The 15,450-nt window shown below is 39.6% G+C and overlaps 1 protein-coding gene across 1 annotated transcript in view; it reads right to left on the bottom strand.

Moving 5' to 3' along the window:
* The window catches only part of Tbc1d8b (TBC1 domain family member 8B), a 70,032-nt gene extending 60,226 nt beyond the window's left edge, over positions 1-9,806 (bottom strand). The window contains exon 1 of the mRNA XM_090326874.1: positions 9,544-9,806. Coding sequence (XP_090183000.1) covers positions 9,544-9,673 — 130 coding nt within the window. The 5' untranslated portion in view covers positions 9,674-9,806. The remainder of the gene's footprint in view (positions 1-9,543) is intronic.
* Positions 9,807-15,450: the final 5,644 nt, after the last annotated feature.

Here is a 15,450-nt window from a genome sequence, read left to right as displayed (position 1 = left end):
ATTGTCATTACTCACTGGTTTTAGAAAATCTCTGTATCATTTAACAGCACTTTTTTTTGCCAGTCCCAGGGTTTGAACTCAGGACCCGAGCACTTTCTCAAGGCTAGAGCTCTACCACTTGAGCCACAGCACCACTTTCAGCTTTTTTCTATGAATGTGGTACCAAGGAATTGAACCCAGGTCTTCATGCATGCTAGGCAAACACTCTACCACTAGGCCAAACTCCAAGCCCTTAACAGCACTTCTGATAAGCAAGGATTGTACCAGAGTTGGTCCCAGTACACTACTTTAGAGGTTTCTAATATCTTCTTTTTTTGGTCACATGGCTTGAACTCTGGGCTGGGGTGCTGTCCCTGAGCGCTTCAGCTCAAGGCTACCGCCCTACCCATTGAGCCACAGCACCACTTCTCATTTTCAGTAGTTAATTGGAGATAAGAGTCTCACGTTCTTTAGTGCCCAGGCTGGGTTTGAACTGCAGTCCTCAGATCTCAGCCTCCTGAATAGCTAGGATTACAGGTGTGAGCCACCACACCTGGCTTAATACCTTATTAATGGAGGTTTATAGACCCAAGACACCACATTGATATTACTGTCACTGACTACCCTTGTAATAATAATTGTTTATCAACTCTGTCAAGTTATGAATCATTTTGCTACATTTTCCATCGTATACCCCACTTCCATGACTGGCCAGCTACTATACCATCTCTCTTCATCCTATCCCAGCAAAATTCTTGTATTTATTCTAGTTTCAAACATGTGCTTGACTCATATCTTTTAAGAACCTCTAGTCTCTGCTTATATTTCTTTTCAGAGCAACTGATCTAAACTACCAACCCCTAACCTCTTTAATACACCTTAATTCAGACACCAGTGGCTCACACTTATAATCCTAGCTAGTCAGGAGGTTGAAGTCTGAGGAGCATAGCTGGGTGCCAGCCTGAGCAAAAAAATCTAAGTGACTCATCTCCAGTTAAGCAGCAAAAAATGCCAGATATGGAGGTGTGGTTCATGAGGTATAGTACCACCTGTTCAGTGAAAAGCTGAGCAAGCTGAGCAGAGAGCAAGACCTGAGGTAAAGCCCAAGTATCAGCACACACACAAAACACACACCATACCTTACTTTATTTTATTCTTCATACTGCTTATCATCACCCATCATATCATACAGCATTTGCTTTTCTCAGCTAGAATGATACTATCTCCTATAGGGGCAGAGGTTTTTTGTTTTTTTTTTTATATTGCTTATCACTAGCATCTAAATTGATTTTTTAGCTTTTGTGTTGGTGGTGGTGGTGAGAATTGAACTCTGGGCCTGGGTGCTGTCCCTGAGCTCTTCAGCTCAAGGCTATCACCCTACCCCTTGAGCCACAGTGCTACTTATGGTTTTCTAGTGGTTAGCTGAAGATAAGAATCACAAACTTTAGTGCCTGGGCTGGCTTTGAACAGAGATCCTCAGATCTCAGGCTCCTGAGTAGCTAGGATTACAGGCATGAGCCACCGTACAAAGCCTTGTTTAGCTTATTTTTAAGCTTAGGTTAGTTGTAGTTTCATTGTATCTTGACCAGACTCACTTCCATCACTTTCCCTCTTTCCCTTCCCACTCCTCAAAGTGATCTCAAGTAACCTTGCTATTATAATTTCATGCATGTACATAAAATGTATCAACCATTTCACCCTTCGTTCACTTTTCTCACTCCCACTAGCATCCACACCCCAGTCGGACCTATTTTACAACTTGACTTTTTAAACTCAGGAATTTGTGCTTGCTCAGCTTGCTTGATCAGCAAGCCCTCTACCACTTGAGCCATGCTTTCAGCCTATATTTACTTGTTATTTTGAAGACAAGAGTCTCCTGGAAATTTCTGCTTAGGCTAGTTCCAAACGTTGGTCAAACATCTCAAGTACCTAGGATTACAGGTGTAAGCCACCAGGTCCCAGCTCCACTTTTTAAGTGTATCTTAACTTCAAAGAGGTGTCACTATGGCATTTCAGATTCACTTTTTATTGAACTTAAATCAGATTGAAATCTTTCAAACATTTTCTCTTTCCCCAGTCTTCCTACCCTCATTATCCAACAACCTTTAATAAGGAATATATTTCTTCTTTTCAGTAAAACATGATTCTGATTATAAATTATAAATGCACAATCAATATATCAAACATTTCTTTGTAGGTTTTCATTACCTTGAACATAGTCAGTGTTATCATTTGAAACCAATCCCTACTTATGGGAAAATTTCAGAAATATTACATATACACACAGCCATTTTAACACAAACATATACAGCTTCTTTCACACACAGCCGACTTCCTTCACATACATACACAGCCTTTTTCACACATCCATACATCCACACATACATCCACACACATACACAGAACTTTCTCACAAAAAGCCTCTTTTTAAAACACACAAAACCTCCTTCAAACATGTACTTCTTCATAGCCTCCTTCAGAAAGACAAATATATGGCCATTTTTACAATCACCCCTCTTTGACATATGCAGCCTCCTTCACACAATAAGACAATTTGCATATACATAGTCTCCTTGAAACAAACACACAAACACTCACAGTCTTCTTTTGGTCTTCTGTTCCCCAAACAAGGCACTTTATATCTAGATGCTCTTTCATGTCAAGTATCTGCCAGTTGTTTATAAGTTGCAAAAAACTCATTTGACCCAAATCAACAATGCTTTCAGAGAGGGAAGCCAAATGATATCCCTATTTTACAAATGAGTAGGAAATTGCAACTGAAAGGAGACCATGAAACATTCGATAATAAAGAAGTGGGCTTAATGGAGAGTCACTAGATTTAGTGGTGCATATGAATGTTTGTGGGTGTTGGTTTACAGTGAGAGGATTAAGGAAATTACATAGGGTAATATCTAGAGATAGCAAACCATAGTGCTCATCTCCTGGACTGGAAAATGGAGATTCCTGTAACATACTTGATGTTTGTTAACTTAAAACAAAAACACCTTTAAAGATTTCCTTCCATGAGAAAGAGCAGCCTTATAGATATTTTGAGAGATGGGTGATGAATGCCAACATTCTGTCTTGATAGTACTCCAAGTAAGTACTGGCTACTTACCTAGAAATTTTAGTTGTTTTGCTTTTTATGCCAGTCCTGAGATTTGAACTCAAGGGCTGGGTGCTGTCCCTAAGCTTTTTGGTCCAAGTTGGCACTCTACCAATTGAGCTCCAGTTCTTTTAGACTTATTTGGTAATTAACTGGAGAAAAATCTCACAGATTTCCCAATCCAGCTGGGTTTGAACTGAAATCCTCTGATCTCAGCCTCCTGAGTCTTGAACCACCAGTATGCAGCAAACCTCATGCCTTTCAAAGTACAATGGATGTGGTCTCTCACCATTTCCCATCCTTCAGTTTATGTTCCCATTCACTTTAGGGCTGTGAATTTTCAATCCTCAAGAGTTAAGTTAGGGCGGGCATTGGTGACTCTACTCACACCTGTAATCCTAGCTACTCAGGAGGCTTAGATAACAAGGATTGGAGTTCAAAGCTAGCTCCTACAGCAAAGTCCTGAGACTCTTATCTCCAATTGACCATCAGAAAACCAGAAATTGATCTACGGCTCAAAGTAGCAGTGTACTAGCCTTGAGCAAAGGAGCTCAGGGACAGTGCCCAGGCACCCAGTCCAAGGCCCCAACCATAAAAAATTAAAAAGGAATTAAATTAACTGGACACGAATGGCTCACATCTATAATCCTAGCTAATCAAGAGACTGGGATCTAAGGATCCTGATTCGAGGCCAGCCTGGGTTAAAATATCTGTGTAAGGGGCCAGGAATGTAGGGTTGTGGTAGGGTGCTTGCCTAGCATGCATGAAATCTTGGGTTCAATTCCTCGGTACCACACACACAGGAAAAGCAGGAAGTGGTGTTGTGACTCAAGTGGCAGAGTGCTAGCCTTGAGCAAAAGTGTCCTAGGGCAGTGCCCAGGACCTGAGTTTAAAACCCAGGACTGAAAAAAAAAGCTATGTGAATTTCATCTCCAACTAACCAGCAAAAAGCTTGAAGTAGAAATGTGAATCAACTGGTAGAATAACCTTGAGTGGAAAAGCCAAGATCACTGGTGGCACATGTCTATAATCCTATATACTCAGGAGGCTAAGATCTGAGAATTGAGGTTTAACAAAGTTAGACTGGGCAGACAAATCCAAAAGACTTTAGCTGCCATTAACCAGCAAACAACAGTGGGGATAAGCTCAAGTGGTGGAGTACCAACTGTAAGCAGAAAAAGCCAAGAAGCTGAGTGAGAGTGCAAGTCCACGTATTCAAGCCCTAGTGCCAGTATAAATCAAAGTAAATAAAGGAAAAGACTAAAAAGATATAACACAAACACTGTGACACTGACCATGCTTCATTTCTCCAAACCTCCTACAAGGCCTTTTTTGTTTTAATCCAAGGAGGCATTGAAAAGTAATTTTTTACTTGATTTTATAAGGATCAAGATGTTCTAGGGAGTGAGGGGAGTACACAATGTGGCTAATCCTCCTCCCTGTCAGTTGTCCAGAGGCATTTTCATTTTAGTAGGTCAAAATGATAATTTATTAAATTTACAATGTGAGTTAAGTTTATGTATGTATTTTGCCAGTCCTGGGGCTTGAACACAGAGTCTGGGCACTGTCCTTGAGCTCTGGCAAGGCTAGAGCTCTATCACTTGAGCCACAGAACCACTTCTGGCTTTTTCTGTGTATGTGGTACAGAGGAATTAAAGCGGGGTCTTCGCACATGGTAGGTAAGCATGCTACCACTAGGCCAAACCCCCAGCCGCTCACCTGATAATTTCTTTATGAGCATGAAATATAAGAATAGTTTGATAATAGATGCTTAAACATTTTCAGTGTTAGACTCCTTGAGTTGGATTGAAGAAACTGAGAAAAAAAGCTTTGTTTGCTCAAGGAATAGTCATTATGAGTTCTTTTTGTTTTTTTAAAGGCTTAGCTTTGTTATGTTTATGAAAAATTATTAGGACAGCAATTTATGGTCTATTATATATCACAAACAGAAAGCTGCATTTCAAACACCTTTGAAAGGACAGGCTTTTTTAAAATGTCAGTATGCTGTAGTTTATACAGATTATTTACCTGCAAAGTAATGGCACAAAGAGAAAGAGGAGCTAAAGAAACAATAGCCAAAATCTTCCATTTTACTGTTTTCTTTTTATGCTTTATTGTATACTACCAAAAAAATCCCTGCAAGGACTACTGAGGATGAGTACTAGTCTTAACATCCAAGAACCTGTTTATACTATTCAGATATAGAAAATTCAACAAATTATTTCAACAAATTATTTAAGCTAAGGCCTCCTAACTGGTATATCTAAGTCTACTACAGTAGTTGCAAGAATGTAGTCTGTGTAGTATCTCATTTGCCAGAGGAAATTACTTATTTGAATTTAATATATCAAATGTCCATAAATTATAATCATATAAAGAAAATTGCCTAATTAGGTGTTATAGAAAATTCTTTGCAAAATCCCTTACAAAAGCAAGGGATTAATATAAAATAACTATAAAAATGTAGATGGGTAGGGGGCCGGGAGTTTGGCCTAGTGGTAGAGTGCTCGCCTAGTATGCACGAAGACCTGGGTTCGATTCCTTGGTACCCCACATACATAGCAAAAAGCCAGAAGTGGTTCTGAGGCTCAAGTGGTAGAGTGCTAGCCTTGAGAAAGTCCAAGGACAGTGCTCAGGCCCTGAGCCTAAGCCCAGACTGGCAAAAAAATGTAGATGGGTAAATCACTTCTCCAAGAAAATCATGGACTGGATGTGTGGTTCAAGTCATAGAGTGCCAACCTAGGAAGTGCAAGTGTTGAGTTCAAACCTCAGAACTGTCAAAAATAAAGGATAACCAGGTGCAGGTGGCTCACACTGGTAATCCTAGCTACTCTGCAAGTGGCAATCTGAGAATTGTGATTAGAAATCAGCTCAGGCAGAAAATTCCAAGACTCTTATCTCTAATTAACCATTAAAAACATGGGGGAGGATCTGTGGCTCAAATGGTACAGTGCTGTCTTTGAGTGGAAAAAGTTCAGAGACAATGCTGAGCCCTTGAATTCAAGCCCCCACATTGGCACCAAAAACCAACAAAACTGCAACCTTACATAAAACAAAATGTTCCTTAAAAACCCACTCTGCTGTGATCCAGAATAGTTAAGTAATATAAAGTTAGTCAAATAGTTACTAGAAATATTTCAGAAAGGGGTAGACTATCAGTGTCTCAAACCTGTACTCCTAGGTCCTTGTGAGGTGGACATTAGGTGATCATGGTTTGAGGCCAGCGGGGGCCTAAAATTTTGAGAGGCTGATTGCTTGAGACATATCTGTATAGCTGTATACAGCTATAGCTGTAGTGATATAACTGTAGTTCCCAGCAACAAGGGAAAACACAGGTAAGATTGGAGTTCAAGCAGACTGCAGCCAGAACAAAAAATTAACATCCTACCTTAAAAAATGCGGGGCCAGAGTGTGGCCTAGCATGCCCAAAGCCCTGAGTTCCATACGTTGGTACCACATATCCAGAAAAAGCCAGAAGTGGTGCTGTGGCTCGAGTGGTAGAGCAGTAGCCTTAAGCAAGCTAAAGGACTGTGTACAGGCCCTCAGTTCAAGCCTCAAGACTCGCAAAAAACAATTAATTTTAAAAAGGGGCTAAAGATATGGCTGAAGTACTAATGTGCCTGTCCCACAAGCCAAAGGCCCTGAATTCAATCCCCAGTACAATAAAAAATATGCAATGCAAATCCTCAGAATTTGAATTCCCAACTATGGTGTTTCTATAATCATTGTTAGGGAGGAAAAATGTCAGGAAATTTACGCATAACAATAAGCATTGCATTGCTTAAAGTTACTGATAGTTATCACATGGCAAAGATGAAATCACAATGAAAATACAATCATTAACATTTCTAGATGGTCAGTATCTTTTCTTCATTAGACAAAATGTATACAATAATTTTAGAAAGGGATAACATAATGTGTTTTATCAAACAAAATGGCCAAGGGCCATATGCTGGCAAACAATCTCCAGTGAGAGCTAATACAAATAGGGACTTAGGGCATACACAGCAAAGCTCTTGGCTTCACAACTTAAAAAAAAGTAATTGATCAGCCATGAAAACACTTTTGCTAGAGACCTAAATGAATTAAACAAATCTAATAAAAATCTCTTTGCTTTTTGCTGTTTTGTTTAATATACAAGAACTCTCCTATAGTAATCTGAAGTACCTTGTCAATATTATGGACAAGACAATGCAGAAATACAAATTGATCATTAAGTCAGTTAGACCATCACTAGTCACTATATATTTATACACACACACATATGAACATATGTGGAGGAAATATTGCTTTATTTCTTCAGACAAGTTTCCTTACTCTAGAAATAGGAGACCATTAAAGAGGTGGGTGAGATGGAGAGAAGCCTACTTTAAAAAATCATAGAAACTGAAAAATCAAATATGCAAATAAGGAATGACTGTTTAAAGGTGTCAAACAAGAAAAAGAGCATTTAATATTACACGAGAATGAGCTTACTCTTTAGAATTTGATATACTTTATTTTTTTTTTCAGGAACACACTTGTATGAAGTAAAACAACATGTGTTTGGTAAGACCAGTAAAAATGGTTGTTTAAGTAGGGCCAGGAGCATAACCTAGTGGTAGAGTGCTCACCTTGCATGCACAAAGCCTTGGGTTCAATTACTTGGTACTACATACTCAGAGAAAGCTGGAAGTGGTGCTGTTGCTCAAGTGTCAGAGCGCTAGCCTTGAGCAAAAGGTATCCAAGAACAGTGCCCAGGCCCTGAGTTCAAGCCCCAGGACTGGCAAAAAATATTGTTTAAGTAAAATTATGAGGAATAAGCATGTATTAGAACACCATTTCTGATGGGCTGCAAGGTATATGGACTCAGATGGGTAAATTGCATGATTGACAACAGTGATTTTAACATTTTAATCTATAAACTATTTTCATCTATTAAATGGAAACTTTCCTGTGAAATAATACTTGTAACACTTAAAAATCAGAAAATGAGAAAATTGTAGTTGATGGGGGCAATTTTTGTGGCTATGTTTTCAAGAGTGACTTTTTAGAAGGTGGTAAAATAAGTAGCTCCTGGAAGCAAAAAAATGTGTGTGTATGTGTGTGTGTTGTGTATCCCATGGAAACTCAAAATTCGGTTTGTGTTGGTGGACGCTAAAAAAAGAAACAACGTTTATTACCATTTATTAGCATCTTAACATAAACATATGTTGATCATTTTTCATTTCATCTTGTCAACTCTGTGTTAGTATGCACTCGTTTTATTAAATATGAAAAGGCCATGCCATATCCTGGGGTTAATCTTCACCCATCCTTCACTCATTGGGTTTTAACTAAAATTTGTTTTCTTTATGAGCTGCTCTTCCTCCAGTCCTATTCCACCCCTCCCCTCTTATCCAGAACTTTAAAGGTAAGGAACAAAATCTGAATTGTCTTTGAACTTGAACACTCCTTGCAGCACACAGTACTGGCATACTGTTGAATAGTTGTCATTCAACAAGCTAACAGATAAAAGATGGGACTAAAGTACAATGTTTCACCTCTTCTCCTGCCCTCCTCCCTCCATATCACGTTGCCTAAATACAATGTTTCTGCTTCTTCTCCCTTTCCCCTACATCACGTTGACTAAATTAAGCTTGGCCCACCACTTCAAGGCCACAATACAAAAGTAGAAATTACCACAAAAAATAACTCATCTCCCTAAGGCCCCAAATTTTGAAAGTTCCGGTTCCACCCAGTTACGTGATCCGATAATAACCATCTGTGGAGACTTTTAGGCATTCGATCAAGGAACACTTCTACGTTTTTTAGTGTTTGGGGGACAAGGTAGGTAAAACAGTTAAGAGTTGAATTTCTGATGTCTCATTGGTATATTCCAGAATCATGGCTTTGAAGGAGCGAGAAGCGCCAAAGACTGAAGCGAGAAATTCAGTGAGACGGTATAATAGCCCGAGAGGTGATCGCCAAGACTGAAAACTTGGGGCCCATGTGAAAGATACTAAAGTGGACTCCGGAGATTTGCAGAGAAAACACCTTACCCAACCTCGCCCAGGTTCCATCTCTCTTTTGAAGACAATCTCAGGAAGCGTTTCCCCTTGCCATTCCCGCGCCTTCCCCTCCCCCCCCGTCTCCTTCGCTCATTTCACTCCGTGATACTGAGATCGTTTTTTTGAGAAAAAGTTATGTCCACAACTACGAACTAGCTTCCATCAGCAGCCTAAATTGTTAGTAATGTCTAGCTCGAGTACTTTCCCTCAGAACAAGGGGCGCGGCAGGTAAGATTCCCGCCTCCTCCGGTCCCACCCCCAATCCGAGGGCTCCGCGCCGCAGCCGGCCGTTCACCTGACTGGAGGTTGGCGGCCGAAAGGTGTGGAGGGAGTGGAGCCCCAGTCCCTCCGCTCTGGGCAGCCCCAAGTAACCATTTCGCACGCCGCCTTTACACTACCTGAAAGCAGAGGGAAGTGAGCACGGCTTACCTGTGAGCCCCCCTCCGCCTTCTCCCCCGTAGCCTCGACGCCGCTGCAGCACAAAGTAGTCGTTAGACTTTTCCGTCAGCCACAGCTTGAACGCATTTTTCAGGAGCACTTCCTCAGGCTTCAACCACATCGCGAAGAAGTTTGTGCCGCTCCAAGAGCGGCGACCTATTTACCCTTCTCTGCTCACCCACAGCCCGTCTTTCCTCCTCTCCACTCCTCACGAAAATCTTCCTCAGGCAGCAGCGCCTCTCAGGTTCGGATTTTCCACACCCCCCTTCTCTCCCACGTAGGCAGGGAGGTTGCCAACTCCCGCCCACGAAGCAACCGCCAGGCTGGGAAATAGTCCTGCTCCTTCACCTCCTGGGAGTTGTAGTTTCTTACTTTCTCTTCTGTACTTGCGCCATGGCAGCAGGGAACTACAATTCCCACAATGCACTTTGGTGAAAAATGGGTGGGGGGAGATGTTTTCAAAGCGTGTCCCGCCACCAATTTTAAGTGTGTTCTGCCGACCTAAACTTTAAAGCTTCTTTTTGTTATTTAAATGATGAGCCCGCCTGCTTCCCCCTTTTAGATGGGTTTAGACGTTAACTCAGAGAGAATTGATCTTTACAAAAGAAGTTTCCAGAATTTTCGACTAAGACTCCTTTCTTGAAGCTTCGGTTGTAACTCGCATTTAACCACCATTACGTTCTTGATCGACTTCGGGGAATTTTACAGAAGCCTTATAAAGTAAATCGTGGTTGTCACTTTCTTCGTTAATAAAGGAAAACGCCAATGAGTAAATGGACTGATCCAAGGTCACACAGTGGATGTTATAATTCCTTGTCCAAATCTCAAATTCTTAAGTCTTTCATGCCATTATGGAAATAATATAAAATCTCAAAATCCACGTATTTTTTCACACCCTTCACCTCTCCCTCCACTCTCACTCCCTCCCCCCCCCTCTCTCTCTCTCTCTGTCTTGTGTGGCACAGTTTGACTATTTTTATAACCCCCACAAAAATGTCTAGTCTTAACTTTTTGTGACTAAAAAATTTATGAGTTTTTAATTTTTTCCCCCTTCTTGCCTGGGCTGGCTTTGAACAGTAATCCTCATATCTCAACCTGCTGAGTAGGTCAAATTTCTTGAACCACAACCTTCCTGGGGTGCTTGGGCTTTTTTGGGGGAGAGAAGGAATCACCTCTCATGGCAGTCTTCACTTGTTATATTCGTAATAATACACATCTACTTAAACGCAGAAGTAAATAACGCTAGTAATTAATTTACATGACACTGCTATAAGAATCAGAGTTGGATTTTATTAGGAAATTTAGTCCCTGGAATTAAGGAGTGTACGAAAAGTAGAAAGAAGTTTACCAGAAGGAAGGGAGGAAACGTACAAACTGTTACTGTTGGCAACTACTTTGGAGAATGAAGTGTCAGGTCATATGGGTTTTAAAAAACAACAACAATGGGGTGGGCATGCTAAAGTGTCAAGTCCTGGAGCCCAGGGAATGTGCTGAAGAGAAAAGTGTCTCCAGTTTAACCCTTCTAAGATGTGACCCACTTTTACTAAGGCAGTTGTGTGTGCTACAAGCAAGGATTTTTCTTGCGAGTGATAAAATGGGGGATGGGGGGAACAGGGATGGGAGCTTGGCCTAGTGTGCTCACCTAGCATTTATGAAGCCCTGGTTGGATTCCTCCAGAAGTGGTGCTGTGGCTCAACTGGTAGAGTACTGGCCTTGAGAAAGCTCAAGGACAGTTCTCAAGCCCTGAGTTCAAGCTCAGACAATGACAAAAAAGAAAAAAATTCAAATACCAAAAAACAAAAACAAAACATTTATAAGAGTCTGGAGCATGGCCTAGTGGTAGAGTGCCTGCCTAGCATGCATGAAGACCTGGGTTTGATTCCTTGGCATCACATACATAGAAAAAGTTAGAAGTGGTTCTGTGGCTCAAGTGGTAGAGTCTAGCCTTGAGAAAGCTCAAAGACAGTACCAAGCACAGTTCTCTGCAGAGCATGGAAGAGGCTATTCTCCCAGATCCTTGGGAAAAATCACCCCAATTTGGATGTACCCTTGGAAAGATAATTCACATTGTTTGTTTTTCTTACTTTTTGGTGAAAGGCGAGTAAATGCAACAAATGTAGACAATTGCTATCCTCCCTTATTCATTTTTTTGTTGTTTGTATTAAGCTTTGTACTCAAGGTCTTGAACTTGCTAGACACTCTACCCACATTCCCAACGGAGTCATCTGTCCTTTCTTTTGCACTCTCTCCCGTTTTTAATTTCGTTCCTCAGCAATCCTGTGTTATTTTCCACTAGCTCTCCTTGTTACAATTGTGGCCAAGAGAACTGATTTGTTCTTTGACCTGTCTACTCTTCAATTCCATCTCTCTTGGGAGATAGAGACCAGTTTTGGTACAAGACAGATAATTTGGAGACCTCCTGCATTAGTAAACAAACATTTCACAGATGGTATAAAGAGAATACTTTTTTACAAATTAAATAACTTTTGTCATATAAAAATTTGGTTTAGTCATAAACAATTTATTTCAACTCTTTGCAACTAAAAAGCATTTCTTTGAATCCATATTAAAAGTAAAATTTCCACTCTAGCCAACATTCAGTTGCTTATAGTACTGGAAATTTTTTAGGGAAGGAGAACTAGGATTACAACTGCCGTAAATATTGCTGGCATTGTACTGGTACCTAATATGTAGCATTTAATATCCATAAGTAAGCATGTATTTTTGCATATTCAGAGAAGTTACTTTCTTAAGATCACAAGGTTAATCAAATGGAAGAGCTAGGATTCCGAGATTAATGTGTCTGACTACAAATGAAAGTACATAGGAAGGAATAGCAGATACACTAGGCCTCCTTGGCCCAGGTCGAAACTTTCTTAATAAGGACCAAGAATCACAACAAATCAGAGAAAGGCTGGATAAGTGGGACTGCATTAAACTGCAGAGCTTTTGTATGGCAAAGGACATAGCTAGTAAATTAATTAGGAAGCCTACAGAGTGGGAGAAGATCTTCACCAACCAAACAACGGACAAAGGCCTCATATCTAAAATATATCAACAACTCAAAAAATTGAATCACTCCCAAACTAATCTCCAAAGTAACAACCATCCCATTAAAAAATGGGCCAAAGACTTAAAGAGAGTCTTCTCTGAAGAAGAAAAAAGAATGGCCTATAGACACATGAAGAAATGCTCAACATCTCTGGTCATAAAAGGAATGCAAATCAAAACAAGTCTAAGATTTCCTTAGTTCAATGTATTCCTGTTTATCAACATGATCAAGCATTGATCATTACCTTTGTTTTTCTCTAGTTCCATTAGACCCCCTTCTCTCCTCCTCCTCCTTCTCCTTTCCCTTCCCCTCTTTCTCCCTGCTCCCCTCTCCCTTGCCCTTGCCTCTGGTATCCCCTCCTACTTTTTCCAAAACTAATTCCATCCTCCTAAAATGCTTTAAGTCAACCTCACATCACTTTCTTCCTGCACTATTTTAATAGCTTCCTAACTTGTCTGCTTCCATTTTGGTTTTCTGATTTATCCAAGCTGTATATTTTGGGCCCAGTAATATACCATCTGGGTATGAGTAATACCTCACTTATCCAGAGGTCACTCTTTCCACTAAGGCAGTCTTCTAAAGCATGCCCAGGGACACCTAGGATCAAAGGTTTCAGCCAATCCAAAATACTCATGCCAAACTATGTGCTATAGAAAGGCTGAAGCTGTCATTCCGGAGTTTACTGACTTCTTATTTGAAATTATGTTCACTAGCTTAACTTTTTTTTTAACACTTTGCATCCTTTTTAGGTGCAGGAAGCTTTAAAACAGTACTGCTGTAAAAGAGCCATTTAAAGCTTTCCTACTCAAAATATGGATCTCAGATCAACAACATCTGATCACAGGGGAGCTTGCTAGACTTTCACACCATACACTATACCAGCTGATCATAATGCACACTTCAAACAAGATCCAAAGGTAATTGTAGGCACATAAAAGTTTTAGGTGTACCAATTTAAAGAAAATTAGATATTTGAAAATCAAGCATAATTTTGCGTTAATCAATCATTTTTCCATTACGACTCAGATTTTTAAAGCTGTTAATTTTTGCTATCAATTTCTTTTTAAAGTTTATACCAGGAATGCACATGAAAGTTTTCTTAAATTGAAAACTAGGATATCAGAATTATAGCTAGAAGAAAAAATGACAGCCTCCATCCATACCAAACTCTTTTTCAGCTGTGGTGTGGGGGGGAGTGGGTGGTCCCACAACTTGAATTCAGGGATTGATTTCTGTCCATGAGCTTTTTTCTCAAGGCTAGTATTTTATCTCTTTAGCCATAGCTCTACTTATGGCTTTTTTGGTAGTCAGTGAGAGTTTCATGGAGGGCTGGGATGTAGCTCATTTATAGTGCTTGCCTAGCATGTGCATTGATCTGGATTTGATCCTAGTACTGCACACACAATAGTTTCACGGACTTTCCTAGCCAAGCTGGCTTTGAACTCTCTATTTTCAGTTCTTAGACTCCGGAGTAGGTAGGATTACATGAGTAAGCCTGCAGTGCCCAACCCAAATCATCTTTATACATTTCTCCAAACTGTCTAAACTTAGTGTGCCTCTGAAAGTTTCACAATTCATATGATTGTGTTTACATGGGAAAAAAGTTTACAACTGGCAGGTAGTTATTTCCCAGACAATTAAGTAATGATGGCAGAAGTAGGCAAAAAATATCCACCATACTCATGATTTTGAAGATAAAATAAATCTACATTGTTTAATGTGCTTAAAATATGGAAATAATCAAAATAAATATCTGAAAATGATATAGCCTGAGGTGATAAATTCTTTAATTAAAATATGTCCTAAATTAACAAAAACTAGATGGAGGAGAAGGAATTTTCTAGTATTCTAGTTGTCTCCCTAAACATATTTTTACTGCCTGACCAGGGAATAATGTATATTTTTAAGATCATATAACGTGTGTCCCAATAAACTTACAAATACCGAGATCACTCTTTGTTGTTAAGTTCAAGACTCCAAAACACACAAAACTATTATTTACAGTCTCTGTTGAAAAGAATCAGCTTACATTTTGACAATTATGTAAGGATATAAAGCATAAAGTCAAGGTAAAGAATATCAACTGATAATGACAATAATAATATAATACCCAAGTGACATGCAATTTCTTTCCTTAGTATATACTCAAGAGAGTCTAACACATACATCTACAGAAAGTCTTTCATATGGATGTGCATAGCAAATTAAACCGTAATGTGCAGAGCACTGATGAGTGGACAACCAAATGTTGTATACCTATGTAACAGAATATTATTGAGCTATGTAGAGGAATGAATTACGGATACATACTACAATATGGCTAGAACTTGGCCTATGTTCATTTGATCATATAAAATCATATTTATCAAAATAAATTCGAGGAAATGGAAACAGGTTTTTCCATTGTCAGTTTTGTTTTCCTTCATTTTTGTCTTGTTTGTCTATCTTTGGGAAGGTAAGGGGGGGCATAGACAGGGTGGGACAAAGAGTGAACAAATGCAGTAGTGGTACTCACTAGACATTACATTGAAAATGAACTACACAACCTGTAACTTGTATGCTGAAAATGAACTATACGACTTGGGGATAGGAAAACTAGGAGAGAGGGAGAAGGAAGGGGTGACATTGTCTAAAACTGAATGTACTCTTTGCTTGATTTATGTAATTATAACCTCTCTTTATATCACTTTTATAATAACAATGAAAATGTTCAATAAAATAAACTAAAAACTTGAAAGCATTATGCTAATAGGAAGCAATCACAAAAGGCCATGAACTGTATGATTACATTCATATAAAAGTTCTAGAACAAGCAAATCTATAGAGGCAGAAAACAGATTGGTGAT

The sequence above is a fragment of the Megascapheus bottae genome, chromosome X, assembly GCF_031878675.1.
Source record: "Megascapheus bottae isolate mThoBot1 chromosome X, mThoBot2.hap1, whole genome shotgun sequence".
Taxonomy (NCBI): domain Eukaryota; kingdom Metazoa; phylum Chordata; class Mammalia; order Rodentia; family Geomyidae; genus Megascapheus; species Megascapheus bottae.
This window is presented reverse-complemented; position numbering and strand designations above follow the sequence as displayed.